The sequence below is a fragment of the Vipera ursinii genome (assembly GCF_947247035.1).
Source record: "Vipera ursinii genome assembly, chromosome: 16".
Classification (NCBI taxonomy): domain Eukaryota; kingdom Metazoa; phylum Chordata; class Lepidosauria; order Squamata; family Viperidae; genus Vipera; species Vipera ursinii.
Genome location: NC_139529.1, coordinates 8633821 through 8656711, shown reverse-complemented (window position 1 = coordinate 8656711; position 22891 = coordinate 8633821). Strand labels below are relative to the sequence as shown.

The 22891-nt window shown below is 47.2% G+C and overlaps 1 protein-coding gene across 10 annotated transcripts; it reads left to right on the top strand.

The window, feature by feature from the left end:
• The first annotated feature begins 726 nt into the window (after window positions 1-726).
• Window positions 727-22621, top strand: LOC310647629 (dolichyldiphosphatase 1-like). Of its 10 annotated transcripts, none has more exons than XR_014493899.1 (18): window positions 727-830; window positions 2129-2340; window positions 2527-2734; window positions 3447-3559; window positions 4002-4122; window positions 4916-5052; window positions 5321-5435; window positions 5733-5836; window positions 6260-6375; window positions 6987-7059; window positions 7335-7421; window positions 8161-8259; window positions 8753-8887; window positions 9103-9156; window positions 9958-10074; window positions 18198-18298; window positions 18736-18820; window positions 19447-19544. XR_014493899.1 is itself a non-coding variant. In XM_083374993.1 (17 exons), exons 2-16 carry the CDS (start codon window positions 2245-2247, stop codon window positions 13639-13641), a joined length of 1626 nt encoding a protein of 541 aa, XP_083231119.1. In that variant the 5' UTR covers window positions 727-830; window positions 2129-2244; the 3' UTR covers window positions 13642-13672; window positions 18198-18298. The 10 variants fall into 10 exon arrangements, 6 of the variants coding, with proteins under 6 accessions (XP_083231119.1, XP_083231117.1, XP_083231120.1 ...); XR_014493900.1 differs by lacking the exons at window positions 18736-18820; window positions 19447-19544 and adding exons at window positions 13591-13672; window positions 13766-13818 and having other exon boundaries at window positions 18198-18286; XM_083374993.1 differs by lacking the exons at window positions 18736-18820; window positions 19447-19544 and adding an exon at window positions 13591-13672.
• Window positions 22622-22891: the final 270 nt, after the last annotated feature.

Genomic DNA, 22891 nt, shown 5'->3' with positions numbered 1-22891 from the left:
CTAGAGACAGATTTAATCCACCAGCTAAAACCAGGTTTAATGTATCGTCGCCGCTTTCAGATTCCAGGCTTGTGCCTCTTACAAATGTAATAGTCCATCAGTTTATCGGGTCTGGTGGGTCTGGTTTGCGTTGTAGGAAGCCAGAGATAAAACCTTTTATTCCTATTCTAATTTAAATTGCAATTATTACAGCGTTCAAAACAGGATATAAATTCTCATTCAAATATGGACGGAAAAGAGAAGGGCTGAGACGCGGTGCGCGTTTCTAGTCCCTGTTTTTATTTCATTTCCCTAAGGCAGGGGTAGGCAACCTCGGCTCTTTTATGACTCGTGGACTTCAACTCCCAGAATTCCTGAGCCAGCATGGCTGGCTCAGGAATTCTGGGAGTTGAAGTCCACGAGTCATAAAAGAGCCGAGGTTGCCTACCCCTGCCCTAAGGCAAATACAGAAGGCAATCCCCCTTTAAGAAGAGCCCCGCCCCTCCGCTCCCACGTCGCTCAGGAGCCAATCAGCTCTAAAGAACGCCTCCTTTCCCATTGGAAAACAAGGAGGCGGCTTTGGTGGTTCAACCTAGCCCTAGATTCTTTTTTGCGGTAAGTTAAGCGACGAAAGGGTGGCTATTGGTGCGCTCTGGGACGGACTGCCGTTTTAATTGGTTGAGATGGCTGCCAGTCTGCGGTCTCCTCGCTAGGCGGAGCTTAGACAGGGTAGTCTGCGCGGCTGCGATCGAACCGGGAAGGAGACGCTGTCCTTCTGCAGCCATGGCGAGCGGAGCGGTATGGTGAGAGCTCCCCTCGATTAGGAGAATGGTATTGGCTACCTGACTTAGGTGAGACGGGCGGCGGACTGTTCCATTATGGATTTGGGGGGGGGGAACAGTGTTTTAAGATGATGATGGTTTTGCATAGCCGGCTTTCTGCCGGAGCTGGGAAAGTGGATCTCTCCCAAGGAGGCGCCTTGGATTTTGACAACTGCTTAATAATTTAAGCACGCCCAGCGGGTTTGTTGACAGGCGGGCGACAGGATAGCAAAGAGAATGATGTGCAAAACCCACGCAGGACGCAGCACCAGCCGGTTTCGCGAGTGCAAGCCGAGCTCAGTGCATGCAAACCTCTGGGAGGTGGGGGGGAATGCCTTTCCTAGCCTGGGAAACGGTAAGTTGGAGCCTCCAGGTTCAGGAGCAGTCTACCTGGAATGCCATTTCTGTATAGGTTGGATGCTTCAAGCCTGGTTTTACAAGGTGAAGGGAGGGGAGAGGTTTGGAGAAATTAACAGAAATTAAATGGCTTTGGCCGTGCATGGGGAGGAAGCGTCTGGGTGTGGGGTATTCTGAAGCTAAAACTCAAATACTTTGGCCGCCTAATGAGAAGGAAGGACTCACTGGAGAAAAGCCTAATGCTGGGAAAGATCGAGGGCAATAGAAGAAGGGGACGACAGAGAATGAGGTGGCTGGATGGAGTCACTGAAGCAGGAGGCGTGAGCTTAAATGGACTCCAGAAGATGGTAGAGGACAGGAAGGCCTGGAGGAATGTTGTCCATAGGGTCGCGATGGGTCGGACACGACTTCGCAGCTAACAACAACAACAAAAGATCTAAAAATTGATCTATAATAAGGGGCAAGGCAGTTATTGCAATCCCGAATTCTTGACTGTGTTTATGGAGAGCGTGGGGTTCAAGGAGAGCTTCCAGAGGCACTGTATCTTTGAATTGCATGTGGCAGGTCTCTTAAGATCATCAGTTTGCTCCGGCTTCCCAGCCAGGCGGGGGAAAAAACTCCTAAAGAAAAATATTCTGGAGGAAAAAATCCTAACCAGAATAATTTTGATATCTTGAGTGGCAGTTTTGCATCGAAAACTCCTTGAGTTACACACCAAGCTTCACTTTAACAATTGGGAAAAAAAGTGATGAAGTTCCCCCAAATACAAAGTAATAATTTTGCAATTAAGGGATGCAATGATAGCACATTAAAACCCCATTACAAGAATTGTGTTCTTATATAGGTTTGAAGTTATCTAAGATTATATTAGGCTGTGTGATCTAAGCGAGTCTTTTCCATATATGTTTTCTGGCTTGTTCTCTCTGAGTTTCCCACCATTTTTCCAACTTTTTGTTTTGCCTCTGCTCCAGGAAATAGATGCACTTCCAAAGGCTGATGGTTGGATCCTGCCTGACGCTGCACTGCCGTGTGAACAGCACAACCTCGTTCGCAACGCCTGTTTGCACAAGCCGAGCACTTTTCCAACATGGCGTTTCAGAGGACGGAGGGCATGTCCATTATCCAGGCTTTGGCTATGACCATAGCAGAGATCCCCGTGTTCCTTTACACCACGTTTGGGCAGGTAAACGAAAGAAAACATTTAGAGCGTGCAGAGATTCTTAGCAATGATTTACAGCTTAGCAGGCTAGCTGAAGCGCATGGTGTTGGCTTGTGTAAGGAACCTCGCGTGATTCTGCATGCCATACTGAAGTCCAGAGGGATGTCAGATGGTAACGTTGTGTTGTTTTGCTTCCTCCTGCTCTTGAAGTCGGCCTTCTCCGCGCTGAGGGTCACGCCCGGCCTCCGGAAGGTGCTCTTTGCCACGGCTCTTGGGACGGTAGCTTTGGCCTTGACGGCCCACCAGTTGAAGCGGCGACGGCGGAAGAAACGAATTGCCCCAGAGAAGTCCAGCGCCAAGCCTGCGGTGGTTCCGGTGCCCATCTTGCCCACCCGCCGGGCCCCCTCGGTGAAAAAAGGTGATTGTGATCAAAGCTTGCTTTTTGATTGATAAATTTATTTCTTATTTCTTATTCATTCATATTCAACCTTAAATAATTAATTAAATAATTCAAGGTGGCAAACATACCTAATGTTCCTTCCTATTTGCCCCAGAACAACAGCCCTGTGAGGTGGGTCTGGCTGAGGGAGAGTGACTGGCCCAAAGTTACCCAATTGGCCTTCATGGCAAAGGTGGGACTAGAACTCACCGTCTCTGGGTGATTGGCCCATAGTCACCCAGCAGGCTTTCATGCCTATAGTGGGAATAGAGCTGCCTATATCCAGTGATAATAAGAATAAAATTAGGGGTCTTGTTAGCTACTGCGGGATGTAGACAGAGCCGTTATGGGGTGCTTGAGAGGTGAATGCAAGTTTTATTGGGGCCTCAGCATTGAGTAATTAAAATGGTCTTTTTTAAATTCTGTTTGCAGCCCAGAATCTGTAGCTTTGTTTAATGATCAGGTGATTAAAATGGATCAAACAGAAAGAGAAAAAAGTATGGCTTTATATAGGAGTCCACATACATTGGGGTAGTGATTTCACATTATGACATCAGACATGGACTGTTTTACTAGCTTGAACAGTTCTCAACTTATGACCGGTTGCTTAGCGACGGTTTGAATTTACAACGGACGCCGAAAATTCTATTCTTTCCCCCTCATTTACTTGCATTTTTTTCTCTAATTTCAGGTTATTCCGGCCGTCGGCTGCAGAGTCCCAGCAGCAAGAGCAACGACACACTGAGCGGGATCTCCTCCCTGGACCCCAGCAAGCATTCCAGCTCTTCGCACAGCCTGGCCTCCGTAAGAGACGCGCGGGGAGGGGCCCTTGAGCCCCCCAGGGTGGGGGGGGAAGCAGGTGCTACAGGCAGTCCTCGACTTACTTCGTTTAGTGACCATTCAGAGTTTTACAACTTCCACTTAGGACTGTTTTTCACAGTTATGACCTTTGCAACATCCCCTTGGTCACGTGATCAAAATTTAGGCACCTTTATGACGGTTGCAGCACCCGGGGGTGGGTGGGTGGGTGGGTGTCAGGTGATCCCCATTTGCGACCAAGCCAAGCCAATGGGGAAGCCAGATTCACTTAGCAACCTTGTTACTAACTTAACAACTGCAGTGATTCACTTAACAACTGTGTTGCTTAACAACAGAAATTTGCAGTTGAGGTCATTTACTAGTGCATTTGAGGTGATTGACAGCCGATATTCATATTTCCCTGGGATCTCTCTGGTTTTCATTCCAGATGGCGGTCGTCAACTCCCCCAGCCCCACCCCAGCTTCTGCCGGCCCCTGGGAAGCCCACCTGGGGGGAGAAGATCCGGGCGCTGCTGGCGACTGTAGCGCGGAAAACCTTTACTTTCAAGGTAAAGGGGTTGCTATGCAAATGAGCATCACACCTTTCCCCGAGCTGAGATTGTTTCTTGAGTTGGGTGCGTGTGCTCAGTGCTCCTCGGTGGCATTTGGGCAGCCCCCTTTCCCATCAACCATGCAATGAGGGTTTACGGAGTTGCCTTAGTTTGCTGATCATAGCATGTGACCCTAAAAGGTCACCAGACACTCGATGGTTCGTTGTAGCGCGTGAACACAGCTTGAAAGTTAGTGTACTGTGTTAATTCGGTCTGTAGGAAACACAGAAGATTAATTTTAATTTATAATGTTTTTTTTATTTATTAAATTTTGTTTGCCACCCATCTCACCGCAAGGTGACTCTGGCTGGCTTGCAATATTAAAAGGAATAAAAGAACACAAAATCATGTGTATAATAAAACTATTTTTGAAGATCTATTTTGTTTGTTTGCACTTTTTAATTTTTATTATATTGTAAGCTGCCCAGTCGCTGTATTAGTGAGCTGGGCAGCATAGACATCAATAATAATAATAATAATGCCACCACAAAGGAAATAGAAATTTCCTTGATTTAGCAAGATCAGTATTTCTCAATCTTGCCAAGATGTGTTGACTTCAGTTCCCAGAATCCCCCAGCCAGCATGGGGAGGAGGGGCCTTCAACTCCCAGAACTCCCCAGCCAGCATGGGGGCGTCTTCAGCTCCCAGAATCCCCAGCCTAGCAGGCATCAGCTTAGTGGGATGCAGGTTGCCAAGAGGAGGCTCAACTCTGGCTGTTGCTGCTCATTTGGGGGTCTCTCTTCCTTGGCAGGCATGGAGCTGTTTGAAGAGGCGCTGCAGAAGTGGGAGCAGGCCTTGACGGTCCGTCAGAGGTACCCCCCCAGCCTCTCGGCCTCTTGGTTCGTGCCCAGGGAGGAGGATCTGCTGCTGCCTGAAGACCTCTGTGAGGTACAGTCCCTCAGGTGTCCCAGAGCTGGTAAAATCCAGAATCCCCTTTGAGGGGGCTTCACACACACACTCGCCAAGTTGTTTTGGGGTTATTTTCGGGGTTATTTCCTGGCAGATGGGCTGGGGAAACTATTCAGGAATGGGCAAATGCCGCTTTGTTGTAAAGCTACATTAAGAGAGGTTTAAGAAGCCAGTTCGGGATTCTGGTTCTTCGGTACCTGATCCTCATTTTATGTCAGATGCAGCCGTGTTTGTCTCTCTGAAGCAGGAATCTCAGAAAAAAGAATTTGCAGACAAGCTGGAATTGCTCCTGTACCGGGCGTATAACCTGCAGGAGGAGTTTGGGTCCTCTCTGTCGGCCGACAGCCTCCTGCTTGATTTAGGTGAGCCGAGCCGGTTTGCTAATGCTGGGAGAAAGTGGGCTTGTCCTAGCTCAAGACCAGGGCTCTCCAAACCATGGTCAGATCGGCTGCCATTGTATTGGTCCCTCCCCGGCTTTGACCCTGACGTTGTAATTGTAGGTTAACCGTTTTATTTTCGCTGTGTTTTATTGTACCAAGATGGTTTCTAAAATGTTGGTCTGTGTCTCAGAAGGGCTGTTACGTTCCCGGTTTTATGCTGCCTGGAATCCAAATAAATCACCACGATACCTCTAAAACTTTTCTTTTCCTCTTTCTCAGAGCAAACCCTGATGTTCCCACTGACGGAGCAGTCTCTAAGGCGCCAGCAAGATGAGGAGGCAGATAGTGTGACCTCCGAGGAATCCTTTTTCTCGGTCGCGGAGGTAATTTGAACCTCGCACAGTGCTTTGCCTTGTTTATTCATTCATTATGCAGGTAAACCCTCAACCTAACGACCACCATTGAGTCCAAAATTTCTGTTGCTAAGCGAGACATTTGTTAAGTGAATTTTGCCCCATTTAGTTGCCACAGTTCGGAAGCGAATCACTGCACTAGTTATATTAGTAACAGGGTTGTTAAGTGAATCTGGCTTCTCCGTTGATTTGCTTGTCGGAAGGTTGCAAAAGGGATCACGTGACCCCGAGCAGTCTCCTAGGGCTGTCCCACACGAAATGTCTATGTAGTAGTCAAGGCTACAAATGATAAACTCTTTCTGCTCAGTCTATAATTGAGGTGTGTCTTTGATGAGCCTCTTGGGGACCTCTAACGTTTAAGAAACCCTTTTGTGGTTTCTGCTTTTCTCTCAGATCTTTGACTCCCTGGAAATTGAGAAGATGCCCTTCCAGCCTTCTAAGCCAGCTGTTGCCTACGAAGAAGCGTTGCGGCTGGTGAAGGATGGATTGGTTTCGTGCAGGACCTTCCGGTGAGCTCGGGGCAAGCGGGCCTTAGGATATTTATCTTCTCATGCTGGCATCAAGGTCATTATGGACCTGATGGACCTTTAGATCTTCATGGAGAGGTTTTAGCCTTTTCCTCATTCCTACTCCTTATCCCAAACCGAATGGTGCCAACACAACTTTCTTTAGCTAGAGACTTCCAGATGTATAAAGGGCAGAGTTTTTAGCTCTTGGTTCTGTAGGTAGAGAATTCCGGGAGTTGAAATCCTGAGATAGTTGGAGAATGCTCAAATCACAGTTCTCAAAGTTCCCAGTTCTTGATTGAGCTGATAGAGAATTCTGAGGTATAATTCTGAGATATGATGATAAAGGGTCTGCAGACTAAATTGCAGGATGAACGGTCATCCTGGCCAACTGTAGCCTTTGGTTGTCCGAAATGATGTTAAGGGCAACCCTCCGAATTAGCTGGTTCCCTGTTCCAGGAGTCTGTAATGCATCTTAGATTCCCAGGCTTTCATCTTTCAGAATTTGTAATCTCAAGGTTGGGTGGGGTGGGGTGGGGGGGCATCAGGGTGGTAAAACTGGCCTAGATGTTCTCTGTCCTCCCACCCCACCCCCTAACTGCCTCCTCTTCCAGCACAGAGCTTTTGGGGTGCTACAGTGATGACGATTTTCTGGCAAAGCTTCACTGCATCAGACAAGCTTTTCAGGTGGGTGCCTGGAGACCCTGGAACTTCGTCCTCTCTTGAAGCTGGTTGTCCCTCAAGGCTTGGGCCAACTCTACCCTGATGCCTGTTCTTTCTCGAGTCCTTCAATCTGAGGAATGGCAATTGGGGGGGTGGAAGGAAGTTGGCTTTACTGCTGCGTCTGGTCCAGAAAGAACTGGCTTGCTTGACAAGCCACAATGGACCTCCATGTGAGTACGTGCTGAACTTCAACTCTCATCCAGGAAACCGTGGTTTCCAACGGGCTGATCTCTTCACAGGAACTGCTGCTGGTGGAGAACAACCAGACGTTTTTTGGGGAGGTGGGCAAGCGCATGGTGATGGGGCTGATGACCAAGGCTGAGAAGGTAAGGACCAGCCATGAAAGGGCTCTGTGATTGTGCTGGGGGGCGGGGGAGAAGATAACGGATCTCCATGGAGGTTGGTTGGGATCTACCAAAGGGTCTGCTCAGTGTAGTGTGACAACTGCTTTCGCAGTAACATCTGGAAGTCTCTAGCTAAAGAAAGTTGTGTTGGCAGCATTCGGTTTGGGATAAGGAGTAAGAATGCTATCTGTGGTAGCATTCTCTGTGGGCGCGCCTACCCTCTGGAATCAGCTCCCTGTTGAGCTCCGGATGGCTCCCGACCTTCACTCTTTTCGCCGCGGCCTGAAGACTTGAGTATTTGAACTTGCTGGCTTGGACTGAGGGACTGGGATTTTAGATTTTAAATTTTAGAACGTGTTTTATTGTTTAGGGCTACTTGGTTTAATTTATTTTAATTTTTGTATATTATGTGTTGTATATAGTGTTTTAATTGCCCTGTACACCGCCCCGAGTCCTTCGGGAGAGGGGCGGTATATAAATCCAAATCATCATCATCATCATCATCATCTTGAGATCTTCTAGTGGTCTACCAAAGATCTTCTGAGGACCTGCCCCAAACAAAAGCCTTGGGCGGGAGTGTCTCTGAGAGATCAGGGTTAACTAAGCAAACTAGATTTGAGGAAACCTCTAGACCTCATGGAACTGATTGAGAAGCAAGAAGCAAGTCTGGCTGGTTTCACCTGAATTTTGGGCTGGTTTCCTCTGATTTCTGCTCTTCCAGAACACAAAAGGTTTCCTTGAAAGCTACAAGGAGATGCTGCTCTACACGCTGAGACAGGAGACTTGGCCAACCACAGAGAAGGAACTGGAAGGCCGAGGGGTGAGTGTTGGTCGTCTTACAAAAAGCCTGACTGAGGGGTGCACACACACTCCTCATTTAGTGACTGTGTCGTGTAGCGAGGATGAAGTTTGCACGTATGCCTTTCGCGGGTCTGAAAAGCACTTAGCACCTGCTTTGCTTAACGATGGAGTTGCTGGTGCCAATTGTGGTCGCTAACGAGGACTACCTGCGGTAGCAAGGCGGGGCCTTTCTGGTGGCAACACCCCAGATTGACTAAATAAGAAATCTTTGTCCGTTCGAAACCTTCACAGGCAGATCTTTGTCTCCATCCAGGTTTTCAGCTTTGGGATCAAGTTTCTCACTGATTTATTTGCCCGACCTTAATCCAGCACCCCCCTCCAATTAGAGGAGGGGGAACAATACCAATACAATCAAACTCAAACCGGTTGGATCCTGGAGGCGGAAGAATTAGGGAGGTTTGCTGCGATTTGGGTGAATAAACATGGATTGTTTCCTTTTGACCGTCTCTCAGGTGGTCTGCATGAATTTCTTTGACATCGCCTTGGACTTCATCCTCATGGATGCTTTAGAAGACCTGGAGAACCCTCCCTCCTCCGTTCTGGCCATCCTGCGCAACCGCTGGCTCTCCGACAGCTTCAAGGAGACGGTGCATTTCCGTGGGTGGGGTCTAGAGACGAACAGGCTCTTCGGAGTTACGGAGGCAGAGTGGCCGATAGCCCCAGGCCAGCCTGGTTTAGGCACAGGAACTAGGGAGGGTTCGGTTTTAGGGAGGACCTCCTCCTACCTTTCCGGTCTTCTGGAACTTTCCAGTGAGGGGAAAACCAACCAAGCGGGTTTACCTGTTCTTGTCTTTCATTGCAGGCTCTTGCGACCGCCTGCTGGTCAGTTCTGAAGGCGAAGAGGCGGCTTCTGATGGTACGTGAGAACGACCCAATCCCGATGCCATTTTTTTTTCTCCCCTTACAAACCTCTTTGCAGTTGGGATTTGATGAAAGGATGGGAGGGGACCTTCGTGGCCATCTAGTCTACTCCTCCGTCCCTTGCAGGGTCTGTTAAAATTATTTAGAGGGGTTTTCCTAGCCCTCTTCAGGTGGCAGTTTGCCGGATAGTTACTCCACACATCTTAAAAGTAGCCGAGGTTGAAAAACACTGCTTTAGATGTCGATCAACTCATTCCCAGAATATTGCTCTTCTCCCCCCACCCCACATCCCATGGACACATGATGTTCACTTAGTGACCATTTGAAGCTCTGATGGACCTACTTAGGGATTTGAAATTATGAGGGTCACCCTTCCTCCATAGTCACGTAATCGGACTATGTCATGTAATTCTGAGGCCCCATTGATGGCCCTTTGCAGCATCCCACAATCGTGTTACCTCATTTTATGATAGCTTTAATAAAAACTCTCAGTGGCTTCTGGTTTCTGGCAAAACCAGTTCCAGGACTATCTTTATTGGTTGACAAAGAAAATTCCTTCTCAAGAAATAAATAAATTTGAATTCGCTTCTCTATAGTTGGGCCAGATTAAGTGTTTTCTGCAATTTGGATTCGGCACTCCTCTTATACACCCCAGTGGATTTTCCAAGAATTTATATTCTTGGTTTCTGTGTTTTTATAGCAATCTTTCCTGGCTGAGAGTGTGCGGTTTTTGTGTGTGGTGTGTGGTTTGCAAGCGGCAACCCTCCCGTCTTCTCAACCTCCGCTTCGGTTTCAGGTTCCGGATGGTTTTATATCTCATTTTTACTCCGTATCGGAGCACGTCAGCCCCATCCTGGCTTTTGGCTTCCTGGGGCCCAAACAGCATCTTTTTGAAGTCTGCAGCTTTTTCAAGGTAAATGCTCTTTTTAAAAAAAAAAAATCCGGGAAGAGTGGGCAAAGGATATGCGGTCACTTAAAAAGAGAGGAAAAAAACCTTTATGTGATTTTTGTTTTTAAATGGCTCTTGGCATCTGTCCCTCTTTCTCTCTCTTTAATATGTGATATAGTCAGGAGATTGACAGGATTAAGTGGCTGTTGTATTTCCAAGGCTCCAGATATTTTCCCTTATGGCGTGACTGTTCTTTAGCACCCACCGGGGGACGTGGGTGACTTAAGGAATAACGGTTGTTGTCCCCAAACTGTGTCCAACATAGAATGTCAGAGCCTACGGCAGAGAGTCTCGGATTTAACAGCAGCTCATTTAGTGACCGAAGTGACAGCGGCATTGAAAAAGAGAGACTTATGACCGTTTTTCACACTTACGACCATTGCAGCATCCTCAGGGTCAGGAGATTTGTATTCAGATGCTTGACAGCTGACTCACATTTATGACGGTCGCAGTCTCCCTGGGTCACGTGATCCTGGCAAAGCCAGGTTCACTTCACAGCCAGGTTGCGAGCTTAAGAACTGCAGTGATTCTTTTAACCACTGGGGCAAGGAGGGTTGCAAAACGGGGCAAAGCTCAGTGAACAAGTGTCTGACTTAGCAACAGAAGTTTGGGGCTCAAATTGTGGTCGTCAGACGGGGACTGCCTGTAATCATCTCTCTCTTTCTCCAGCATCAGATTATGCAATATCTGAAAGATATGTTTGACCTGGACATTGTAAGGTACACAACGGTGTCCTTGTTAGCCGAAGACGTCCTTCAGCTGTCACGGCGTCGCAGTGACATCCTGCTCGGCTACTTAGGCGTGGAGACCATCCCAGAGGTCAATGGGACTCTGGGAAACGACAGTGTTTCCTTTGATAGCGTCAACTAAGCTTTCTTGCTCCGAGAAGACCGTTGGGGGCTTATAAATGGGTGTGGTTTTTTTCCTTTTTAAAGGCAACCGGCCTCTCTATTTCGGAAGCCGAAGACGGAAGGCAGCAAAACATTCTCTATTTGAATTGTCTAACCTAAAAGCAATTTTGAGCAGTGGTTCTCAACCTTGGCAATTTTTAAGAGAGGTGGACTTCAATTCCCAGAATTCCCCAGCCAGCTATGCTGGCTGGGGAATTCTGAAAGTTGAAGTCCACCCATCTTAAAATCGCCACGATTGAAAAAGACTGATTTAGAGATTATTTAACGGCCCAGATGTGTCCAGCATCATCCAGATGGGATGTTTCTGCCAACCAGCCCTGCCTGTTTCTAGTTATTTAATACTTGCAGAACTTGTGGCCGAGCCCTGTCGGATATTCCAGTTTTGAGATTAGCGCACAAGGACACTTTTTCCCCCTGTGAAATGTGATGGCTGAAAATAAATACAAGTGGGGAGAGACCTGATTGAGCTCTAGGGACCTTTTGCTCATTTGATTTGGAAAATTCAGTTTTATTTTTTTTTAAACTGAATTTATTTTATTGTGTGTCTTATCAGCATTCTTCAACCTTGGCCACTTGAAGAGGGGTGGACTTCAACTCCCAGAAAGCTCCAATCAGCATGCTGGCTGGAGAATTCTAGGAACTGAAGTTCATGTATCTTAAAGCATGCTGACTAAGGAATTCTGGGAGTTGAAGTCCACTCACCATCCAGTGGGCAAGGTTGAAAAACTCTGTAAACATTTAATAATTAATATATTTAATAATAATATTAAAGTAAAGATTGTCGCACATATGGTGGTCTCGGATGGAAGATCCTCTGAAGGAGATGGGTGGGGAAGGGAAGGGAGGAAAGAAGGGAGGGAGGAAGGAAGGAAGGAAAGAGAGAGAGATGGGAATGAGGGAAGAAGGAACGAAGGAGGAAAGGCTGGATCTCATTGGCTTTCTGGAAAGGATAAAATGTTTCAGTGAAGCCTTGCAAGAAATGCTTTACTCTAAAATCCCAATTAGCTTGAGAGCTTATCCACTTTCATAGATGAGACAAACTTCCTTTTTTATTTTTCTCTCTGGCATCTTCATGGCCATATTTCAAAAACTGGGAATTTTCTCTTTCAATATGAAGGCACCTTCTTCTCCCAGAAATGGGGGAAATGGAACACAAAACTCTTAACAGCTTCTTGTGCCCAAGTCGTTTTCCCTCACTTGGTATGACAATTGACCACTGACCTTGACACTTTTTGAGTAGCTGGTAGAGTTCCCGACTGTCATGGCTACCTTTTCCTACAGATTTGGACATTTTCAGCCTGGGAAAAATGGACTTTCCTGCCTGCAAATCAGGGTGGTGGGGAGATTGTGATCCTTGGATATTGCTAAATCCTGAACATCCTGTGTGCATGGGATGTGAGGTGGATTGAGAAGAGCAATATTCTGGGAATTACATACGGTAGTTGATCGACATCTAAAGCAGTGTTTTTCAGCCTTGGCTACTTTTAAGATGTGTGGACTTCAACTCCCAGAATTCCGTAATCAGCTTTGCTGGCTGGAGAATTCCTTGTTAAAAGAGGAGGAAACCCATTTTGGGGGATATTGCCTGAAAATGTGGAAGGAATTGAATGTAATTTTTGTGCCTCATTATTTTGATTTGCTTGGACTTCATTTCTCTCCCCCCCCCCTTCGTGATTGATGTGCTTATGCCTCTCAATCCCCTTGGCAATTAAAACTTTTGTATCCTATTAGAACTTTTGGCACTGAAAAAAATCAAATAAATATTTCCTCTATTATTAAGGTGGGCTGGAGTGTTTTCCTTTCCCCCTCTTTCAATTTAATGGAAGTGGAGATTTGCTTAATGTTGCAACGTAAGTGTGAAAAGTCACTTTTTTCAGTGCCATTGTAACTTCAAATGTTCACTACATGAATGGTTGTAAGTTGAGAACTACCTGTAGTGGATCAAAAACCAACTGGCTGGATTTGTGCAACACAGCTAGGCAAATCTCATTACACAGAATTTCTCCATTTTATTTTATTCTCTGCCTGGTCTCTGCAGGCTGCTGGTGATGAAATTCTTACTTTGATTTTCCAGAGAGACTTCTCGTGTTTCTCCATTTGTATATTTACTGGATTGATTGACCTCTAGTTCAGCAAAAATTTTTAAAAATGGCACTAAATACTTCTGGTAAACAACCAACGTTTCTGATTTCCGTAGGAGTTAGTGTCAATAATACGATAGCTAAACCACCCAAAGTAATTTGCTTTTATTGTTTCTGCATCTTGTTTTCTTCTACTGCATTCTGGTTTGGCTTGGCTTTTGCCTGCTAATTGTATTTACTATCTCCGGGGAATTGATCTTGTGCAGATGGTGCCCGGAAGAGAGAGAAGAAGCAAGAAAAATTAATTTTCTTCTCTGTTACAGACCTTGAAGTCTTTGTGCTATGTGAACGCACAAAAAAACTAATCTTTAGAAGAACGGAGGTTTTTCTAACTCACTCACTAACCTGTTATTAGGTTATTGCAAAGCTTTGAAATATGTCTGGCTCTAAAATCTCGTGGTCTCAATGTTTGTTTCATGTCTGAACAGATTTCTTTTAATGAATTCACACCAGATGGAGAAGACACAAAGGGTGGCTGAGGTTTTCTCCGGTTCAAATTGACAAAGATGGGTCAGTCAGATAAGACTTACTTTATTATTTATATATATTCTGCCTTTATATCCCAGACAGCATTTAATACAGATCTTATTTCATTTTATTCAGGGCATATTTATCGAATGTGGTGATTTATTCGTGTTATTCCCAATTTATTAAAGGTATGAATTGTAGTTTATTCAGTAATGTAGGGTTGCGTAGACCATAAGGTTGGCAATTTTCAGATGTATGGATTCAACTCCCAGAATTCCCCTGCCAGCCTTTCATACCAGGGAATTCTGGGAATTGAAGTCATAAAGTTGCAAAAGTTTGGAAGCAGTGCCCTAAGCACTGGCACTGTTGTTTGTAAACAGGGCGTAGCAGTTTCTTTCAGCCTAGCAAGCTGTGATTTATTCAACAATCTAGAATAAGGCATGGCTGAGCACATCACAGGCCATCATTTGGCCACGATAGCCCTGAGTCACAATAGAGGCTGAGCCCAGTCCCACAATGCACGGCGCTCCCATTCAATCGCTCCTCAGCCCGCCATCCACTCCCGAGGTTCTGATTGGCTCTGAGCGGGGGCACGCGAGGAGGCAGCGAGGGAGGGGCGGGCCAGCGGAGCAACTTCTTAGTTGGCGTGCAGAACCAGCCAATCCTCGGCGGCCGCCCCGCCCCGCTTCTCCTGCCATTGGCTTTCTCATATACCTGGGTCCGGCCATGGACCGGGCTTTATGATTGGCTATTTGATTCCAAGGGAAGGACAGGACGCGGGGGTGTGGTAGTATTCGAGGATTGGTTGGAGGCCTCACCTGGCGAGCCACCCGATTGGTCGAGCGGGCCACGCTGGCACGCCCACTGGCCGCCCCGCCCCGTGTGTGCCGGCCGATTGGCTGTGGCCGCCCGGCCCGGTATCCGGGTAAGATGGCCGCAATCGGAGAGTGCTCGATCCCTGTTCCGTGGAATTCGGTGTCTCTCACTCACGTCGAGTATCCAGCAGGTAAAAAGCGTGCTTTCTTCTTCGCTGGTGGTTTTTAGCTTTAGCCAGGCCTGAGGGACGTGAGGCGGGAACTGCCAAATAGTGAGCCATTGATGAGCGGCGGACGGGCGCGCATGCGTATTGGGGCGGCGACGCTGCTGCTAGCCAGATAGGGAGCCGCTGGTTGCCGTAGTGCGCGTGCGCGGTACCTCTCGGGCTTTGCCTTGATAGTACACAGCCTAGGAATTGGGGCGGGGGAGCCTTTCTTTCTCCTTTCTCCCCTCTCCATTGCAATTGCTTCCCGGGTCTTTTGCGAGCCGTCTTCTCCTCTTATCCCTCAGCTGTGATGGTGGGCTTGATTAAGCCAGGGCTGTGCCCCCCCCCGGACAAAGCACTTTATTTATTTATTTATTTTAATTCCATTTATATCCCGCCCTTATTGCATCAGGGACCCCAGTTTTGCACACTTTGCAATTTATGCTGCCAAACAGTGCAAGGACCCTTGGTCCCCAGCCAGGGAATAACACGGTGGAGACCCCTCCCTTTGTCTTGGAAACAGCGTTGCAAGTTTCCAAGCAAGGAGGGGCTTCCTTACTTATACTACAACGTTTATTTTAAATGGGTTTAGTTTGACAGTTTTAAATAATGGCTTTCATGCTGCTTTGGCTTTCTGTTGGGAGCGGCACAGAGTTGGTTATAAGATGGACAGCTATCTGAACATTTCAAATAAATACAAGAGTTCCTCCAGGACTCAAAAGTGGATAAGCTGTTTTCTTTGCCAAACGTGCAAGCTGGCTTTGCACAGCCCTCAAGCTGATCTCCCAAAACCCAACGACTTTGCTTACCTAATGTGCTGTGCCAGACAGTAAATTCTGGGCTGTGATGTCCAGCCTGCTCCCTATAAAATGCTAAGAACTGGATATAAAGTGCTAAGGCCAAATTCCGCAACCCCATCCGAGCTCCTTAAGTAACCAAACTGGCAAAGCTTGAAGATCACCCTGGTTTGGTTGCATGTTTTTTTTTAATCCCATTTATATTCCGCCCTTCTCCGAAGACTCAGGGTGGCTTACAACCTAAAGTGCAAATCAATGTGCTTAGCAATAGCATTCATTCTATTATTTAAGCCAAATCCATTTGAGTCCTCCTCTTTTCAAGACTCTTGGTAGAGTTTAGCTCAAGAGAGTGGCCAAGTTGACACAACACCCTGAACCACAAAGTGGCCAACTCGGTTTTCGCTTCCATGTACCATTAATACCCTAAAGGTGCTTTTTCCAAAAGGCAACTGGACGCTCTTGGTTGTTTCCTTGAAAACGTTTTGCTTCTCATCCAAGAAACCTCTTCAATTCAGAGAGAAGAGCATCTCTCAGTCAACCATGAGTTGGAGAGGATTGAGAAAGAGTGATACTTGTGCCTATGAGAAAGCAGGCTTGTCTTCTCTTTCTTTTGGAATTCCCCATTGTTTTAACGCCTTCATTAAGCCGTATCTGCTGTTGCAATGTTGAATTCAGGTTTGTTTGCTTCATGCTTTATCTTATCAGTAGCAGAGCAAAGTGTGAAATCGGACCTGCGTTGCCGGGGAGTTACGACACAGCCAGCCTTGTAGGCTTTTTTCTCAATTTATCTTCAAGCTTTATTTGTGAGGAAGTCAACTTTAGAGCAAAGTGGCAGGGAGGAGGGGTAGGGGGACTCTAATATCTCCCCTTCCTTGAGATATTAACCCTTTTGGAGAAGTCACAACACAGTCAAAGATGGATGGAAACAGAACGACTTTAAAATATAATACAGGGAGTTCTCGACTTATAATCATTTCATGACTGTTCGAAGTTACAACAGCCCTGAAAAAAGTGTCTTATGACTGTTTTTCACACTTACGACCGTTGCAGCATCCCTGTGGTCACGTGGTCAAAATTCAGATGCTTGGCAACTGACTCCTATTTATGGCGGTCGCGGTGTCCCGGGGTCATGTGATCCCCTTTTGCGAGCTTCTGACAAAGTCAGTGAGGAAGCCAGATTCACTTAACAACCGTGTGACTAAACCACTGCAGTGATCCACTTAACAACTGTAGCTAGAAAGGTGGTGAAATGGAGCAAGGCTTACTTAAGAAATGTCATGGGAATTTTGAGCTCATACGGCGGAACTGATCTGTTTTTGCAACTCACAACAGGATTAGCCTCTGAGGCAGCGCAGAGTGCGTTTTTCTCGGTCAGCTCCCCAAATCAGCCCTTGGCCTCTGGGAACAGAGCGAGGGTTTTTCGTAACAGGGCGTGGTACTTCCAAGCAGAGCTTCGTCTTGGCGTCCTTCGGGTTTTTCCTTTCCAGGCAATCAGCACTGTGGATGATGGGCGCATTGTAGCAATAAAGCACATGTATTATTTATCTCCTCGGATGTTTAGCGGCCTCCTCTCCTGTTTCCTGGATGATGCTGGGCTGCTTAATGCCTGCAGGCTGTCACCCCTTGTGTGTGTGTTTGCCTCTAAGTAACGTTTGTGGGTCTCCTGGTTTTGAGTTGATGTAAGGGGGTTTTTAAGGGCCTCCCAACCAGCCCAGGCTTGAAACAAAAGCGGATTTGAAGGGTCCTTTATATTCTCCAAGCTTGATTGTTTTCTCGTAGATGTTTCATGACCCAAACTAGGTAATATCAGTGCCAGAAAGGAGTTCAGGGATTATCTGCACTGATGCCGAACCAGCCATCTTAAACCATTTTGACCAAGTGGCTGAAATTCTCACCTCTGAAGCATCTGCCAAAGCTGAGATCCGAGAGGAAACGGCGTGGGTGGCTGGGCGAAGAAGGATCTGGTTTGTTTTCCATTCATTGACGCGCTTTGCCTCGTACGAGGCAAAGCTCCTGTGGTCAACCTCGCTTTTTCAACTGGTTTTAGGAGGAAGCTGCACTTTTGCCTGTCTTTAAATCTTCCCACATGTAGAGGAAAGTTACCATTCACGTGTTTATCCGTACATCGGTTCGCATGCCGTAGTTAAAAACTAGGAGAATAAAAGAGGTACTCCATGATCGCCAGCGCCTGGTGGAAGCTGGTGCCCAATGGCAGAGGGGTTGGGTATGAATTCTTGCCTTCCTATTGGTTTTTCTCAGGGCACAGAGTTTGTAAGGGCAGGTAGTCCCAACCGTTTGTTTAGTGTGCACTCAAAGTTACACCTGTACTGGAAAAAGTGATGTATGTGACTTAGCGACAGAAATTCAGTGCTAGAAGGGAATGGGGTTCGAGGAGAAAGGGGGAGAAGGACTATGGGGCCCTTGATGCTCTCCGAGGTTAGTTGTTTTCTTGCAGAGATTTCATGACCCAGCAAGGTAAGCTCATCAATGCTGGAATGTAGCAGTAGGTAGAAACTAGCTCCCTTTTAGCACTGATGTTCTTGCCTAGCTGGATCATGAAACGTCTGCAAGAAAACCACCCAGCTCAGAGAGCACCAAGGACCCCACAGTCATCGTCCTCCTAACTCCACTCCCTTCTAACACTGATGAGGCTACCTAGTTGGGTCATGAAACAGCCTTGTTGCTAGCAGCCCTTCCAGTGGGCTGCAAGTTACTTCCGACTCCACACTTTGATTTCTTTGTCTCCCAGGTGACTTCACTGGCCGTCTTCTCGCCTACCTTAGCCTGAGCCCCATCTTCATCATCGTGGGCTTCGTCACCCTCATTGTTTTTAAGAGAGAGCTACACACGGTGAGTCAGCCCGGTTTGTTTTCTCTTCAAGTCTAGAGCCCCCCAGAATGATGGACATCAAGCCTCAGGAGTCAACGGAACTATTGGAAGGGTTGGTGGTGTTACTAGGCACACCACAATGTGAAGCCACAATCGCCAGTTCTTTAGCTGGCGTTGGCCGTCATTTCGCATCAGGTTCTTCTGAAGAACTAAGACGGTCATAATCTACTGATAGTCCTTGACTTACGACCACAGTGGAGCCCAAAATTTCTGTTGCTAAGCAAGACTGTTGTTAAGTAACACGGTTGTGCAATCTTCGCCCCTAATCTCAACCCTGAGGAGGATCTGATTTATATTTATTGTCTGAAATAGTAGATAAAATTTGGCCAATAAGCACTACAGTGAATGATATTGGCTCTCTTGCGAACGGTTAATCTGATTTTAAATCTCTTTTGTAGATCTCTTTCTTGGGAGGGCTGTGTTTCAACGAAGGCGTAAATTGGTTAATCAAGAACATTGTCCAGGAACAGAGGCCTTGCCCAGGTAGAGTACCAGTTGCACACTCACCAGCACGTGGATGCAGGTAACGTGGTCTCGTGATTGTGGTCACCAAAACGCGGAAAAGATGCAGAGACTCCAGAAAGAGGCAGAGAAGAGCAACAAAGATGATGAAGGGGCTGGAGGCTAAAACATATAAGGAACAGTTGCAGGAATTGGGTATGGCCAGTCTAGGGGGGATGTGATAGCAGTCTTCCAGTATTTGAGGGGCTGTCACAAAAAGGGGGACAACCTCTACTCCAAAGCAGCTGAAGGCAGGACAAGAAGCAATGGATGGAAGCTAATCAAGGAGAGAAGCAACCTGAAACTAAGGAGAAACTTCCTGACAGTGAGAACAATTCATCAGTGGAATGGCTTGCCACAAGAAGTTTTGGATGCTCCATCACTGGAGATTTTTAAGAAGAGACTGGACAGCCATTTGTCTGGAGTGGTCTAGAGTCTCCTGCTTGAGCAGGGGGTTGGACTAGAAGACCTCCAGGCTCCCTTCCAGCCCTAGGATTCTATATTATATGGTGTCTGCTAGAAGCCACATTGATGTCAGACTGGTAGCAGAGGTGTGTAACGTCCCACAAATGGGATTGACTTCCACTGTTTTCTTTTGGTCTCCGCAGAAGCCCACCCGTCGGTCTACTCAAAGTACGCCATGCCTTCCAGCCATTCTCAGTTTATGTGGTTCTTCTCTGTCTATTCGTTCCTCTTTCTTTATTTAAGGTGAGTTGTCAGTCTGGGAGTGGAAAGGTTTTTTTTTTTTTTTGGAGTTTGTGTCTTGATCGACAGGTGCAGAAGGAAGCCCTTTATTAATAATGAGGAGAAGAAGAAAAATTTGATTGAGTAGGATTTTTGGTACAAGATCAGATAATCCAGCATTTTCTTTCTGGACTCGGATGGGGTATTTCTTAACCGCTTCTTAGGAGGCTTGTTTCACCTCTCCTAGGATGCACCAAACCAACAATGCCAGGTTCCTGGACTTGCTGTGGAGACACCTGTTGTCTGTCTGCCTTTTAACCTTGGCCTGCCTAGTCTCCTGCAGCAGGTATGTTGGGGCATCTTGTGATGGTGAGAGCAATGTGTGTGGGCTCCCAGAATTCCCCAGCCAGGGAATTCTGGCAGTTGAAGTCCACAGAGTCTTAAAGTTTCCGAGTTTGGAAGCGCTGCTCTTTGTAGCGCGTTCTAGGGAAAAAGAGGGCTGGGGTTATTGCTGAAAACACTCGTCTTTTCGGAGAGAGATAGAGCTAATGGCTCCCTCGCTTCCTTCCTTCTTGATAACCCTTTCCCTCTCTCCTCCTTGGTAGGGTTTACTTACTGTACCACACCTGGAGTCAAGTTGTCTACGGAGGGATTGTAGGAAGCTTCATGGCTGGCCTTTGGTTTCTCTTCACGCAGGAAATCCTAACGCCCTTGTTCCCGAGGATAGCTGCATGGTAAGTACGTCTTTCCCTGCTCCGCAGTTCTTCTGAACTAAAAATGCCTCTCCATGTAGATAGTGAGGATGTGCAAAGTTATTTGACTCAGCAATGGGGCATTCGAGGGAATGGTGGGAATATTCCAGGGGACTCCAGAACATTCCGTTTCTGCCTGGATCGTGCCAGCCTCTTCCTGGACCAAGCCATTCCCAGTCTGGCATTTTCCAGAGGGAATTTTTCAAAGGGGAGGCAGTTTGAGGTGGTATTATCCAGCCCCAAACCAGGTCTGATTTGTCTGGAACACCCATGTCTGGAATTTTCTGAGATGAGGATTTATTTTCAGATACTACTCATCACTAAACAAATGCTTGTAACTCAAGCGATTCTCACAAATGTGATTTTGGTGGGATGCTTCTTTCAAGCCTCGAATTGTAAAGCTTGCTGAACGGTGGGTGCTCGTCACAATAGACGTTCTACCTTGAATTCTAGCACTGATTTTTGTGCTGATTCAGTGGGAGAACTTAAAGGATTTGGCTACATTTTGGCTGACTTACTTTCCTCTCTTGCCTTCCTGCCTTCCGTCCCTGCTCAACCTCCCTGCCTTTTCTCTTTAAGGCCGTTATCCGAGTTTTTCTTAATCCGAGACACCAGCCTCATCCCCAATATCTTATGGTTCGAATACACAGTCAGCAGAGCAGAAGCCAGGTGAGCAGCCGCCAGCCCTGCGAGGTAGTCACGGAAAGGTCACGTTAACAGAAACGTGCATGCCTGAAAGTATTCTTCCCCTCCTGTCCTTTTACCATCTGGAACGGTGGCCCACCTGGTTGGAGGTTAGCAGCCCTGTGTTTGAGACCCGAGTACTGCGGTGGGGTGAGCTCTCGTCCTTCGATCCAGCTCCTGCTGGGGACACGAAAGAGGCCTCCAGCTGGGCCTCCCCCAGGTCTTCAGCCTCCTACTCAGACAGGAAACCCTATAACGTTTCAGACAAATGGTTGCCCAGTCTCTTCTTAAAAACTAGCTGCATCCAGCGGTGCTTAGGTTTGGCCCAACACCTTTGACCCTCGTCCCGTTGCTTCTCTCCTAGGAACCGACAGCGTAAGCTGGGCACAAAGCTACAATGAGCGTCGACGTCTCCGGCGTTCGACTACGCAGTTCTGTATCCCGGCAGGCTGGAACGGAGACACCTGCGCAGATCTCTGGGGATGTAGCAAGGCGCCTTTTTACGGGACGGATCGATGCGATTGTGCAGGGACCACCACCGAAGACCCCAGAGGCCTTTTCCAATGCGCTGGATCAATCCTGCTGCATGCCGAGTCCATCCACGAGCAAAACCCCATTTATATATCGCAGGCGCATAGCGTTAGACCGGATGCTACCCTGGGAAGCACCAGGAAGCAATTTTGGGGAGGGGGGGCACAGGCACCGCTAATTCGGATGGGGGCAGAAAGGCCTGAGGGGGCGAAACGGGCCGTGGGCGTAGTCCATCCACTTCAGCCGAGCTAGATTCAGACATTGGTCGGTAGGTTATACCTGTGAATATTTAAGTTGGGGCCTGGAAGGGACCACATACGCCTTGGGGGACACGCCCGATACAGCTCTGTGACTTTTCTATTGAATTTCTTTTTTTAATGAACAAAAAAAAATCAATTTGCAGCATGCAATCCACGCACTATTTATATAATCCTGGGTTGTCCAGTTTGCCGAAGGGGAACGGTGGAGGCCGGTTTGAGACTGGTTTTCAGGGGGAGCGGCCAGCTCGCTGCCACTGAAAGAGACTCGGGGGCAAAATTAATAAAAAGAGAGAGAGGGAATTCTGCATTTTGTTTAAGCCAGGGCTTTCCAACCTTGGTGACTTTTAAGACCTGTGGACTGTAACTCCCAGCAAAGCTGGCTGGGGAATTCTGGGAGTTGAAGTCCACAGGTCTTAACGTTTGCAAGATTGGACCTCGTGGCTTAAGCAGTCTGCAGATTGCTTTGCATAAAAGTGCTTTTTCTACACACTAAAGCAACCCGACAACCTTAATTAAAGGATCTGCATGTGCTGATCAATACAGCTGCAGCAGCAAAAAATCCACAATGCTTTTTTTCTTTTTAATCACACCCTGGCACTGAGATTACTTAACCAAATCTGGGGGTCTTTCTCAGTGCCAATTCCCATGACTAACTCCTTCCCTTCCCTTTCTCTTCACTACTCCGATCCAGAGTTAATCTCAAACTCGTTTTTCCTGGCTTGAGGAAGGCCCACCAATGGGAACACCCCCCATGTTTGGTGGCGAGCGATGGGGGTTGTAGTCCAGTGGAATTAAAAGGCTAGTTTAAAATGATTCCCCCCCCGCCACTCCTTCAAAACTTTTAAATACTCAATAAACATGTTTTTATGGTCGCGTTCCGCCTGGGAATGTGTGTTTGCTCCAGCTAATGGGACGGGATGGACACTTCTGCAAGCCTTGATTGGGGAGATCATATCGTGGGCTGTCATAAACCAGGAGGGGAATCTCAGCTAGCGAAGCAGCGGTGGCCAGTGTCGATCAGAAGTTAGCCTTGCTTGGGATGCTTCAGGGCGGTGGGGTGCATCTGACTTTCAAACATTTACAGAACTATTTTTTTTCCCCATTTAGTACAAGTGACATTTTTTTTTTTACAAAGACAGTAC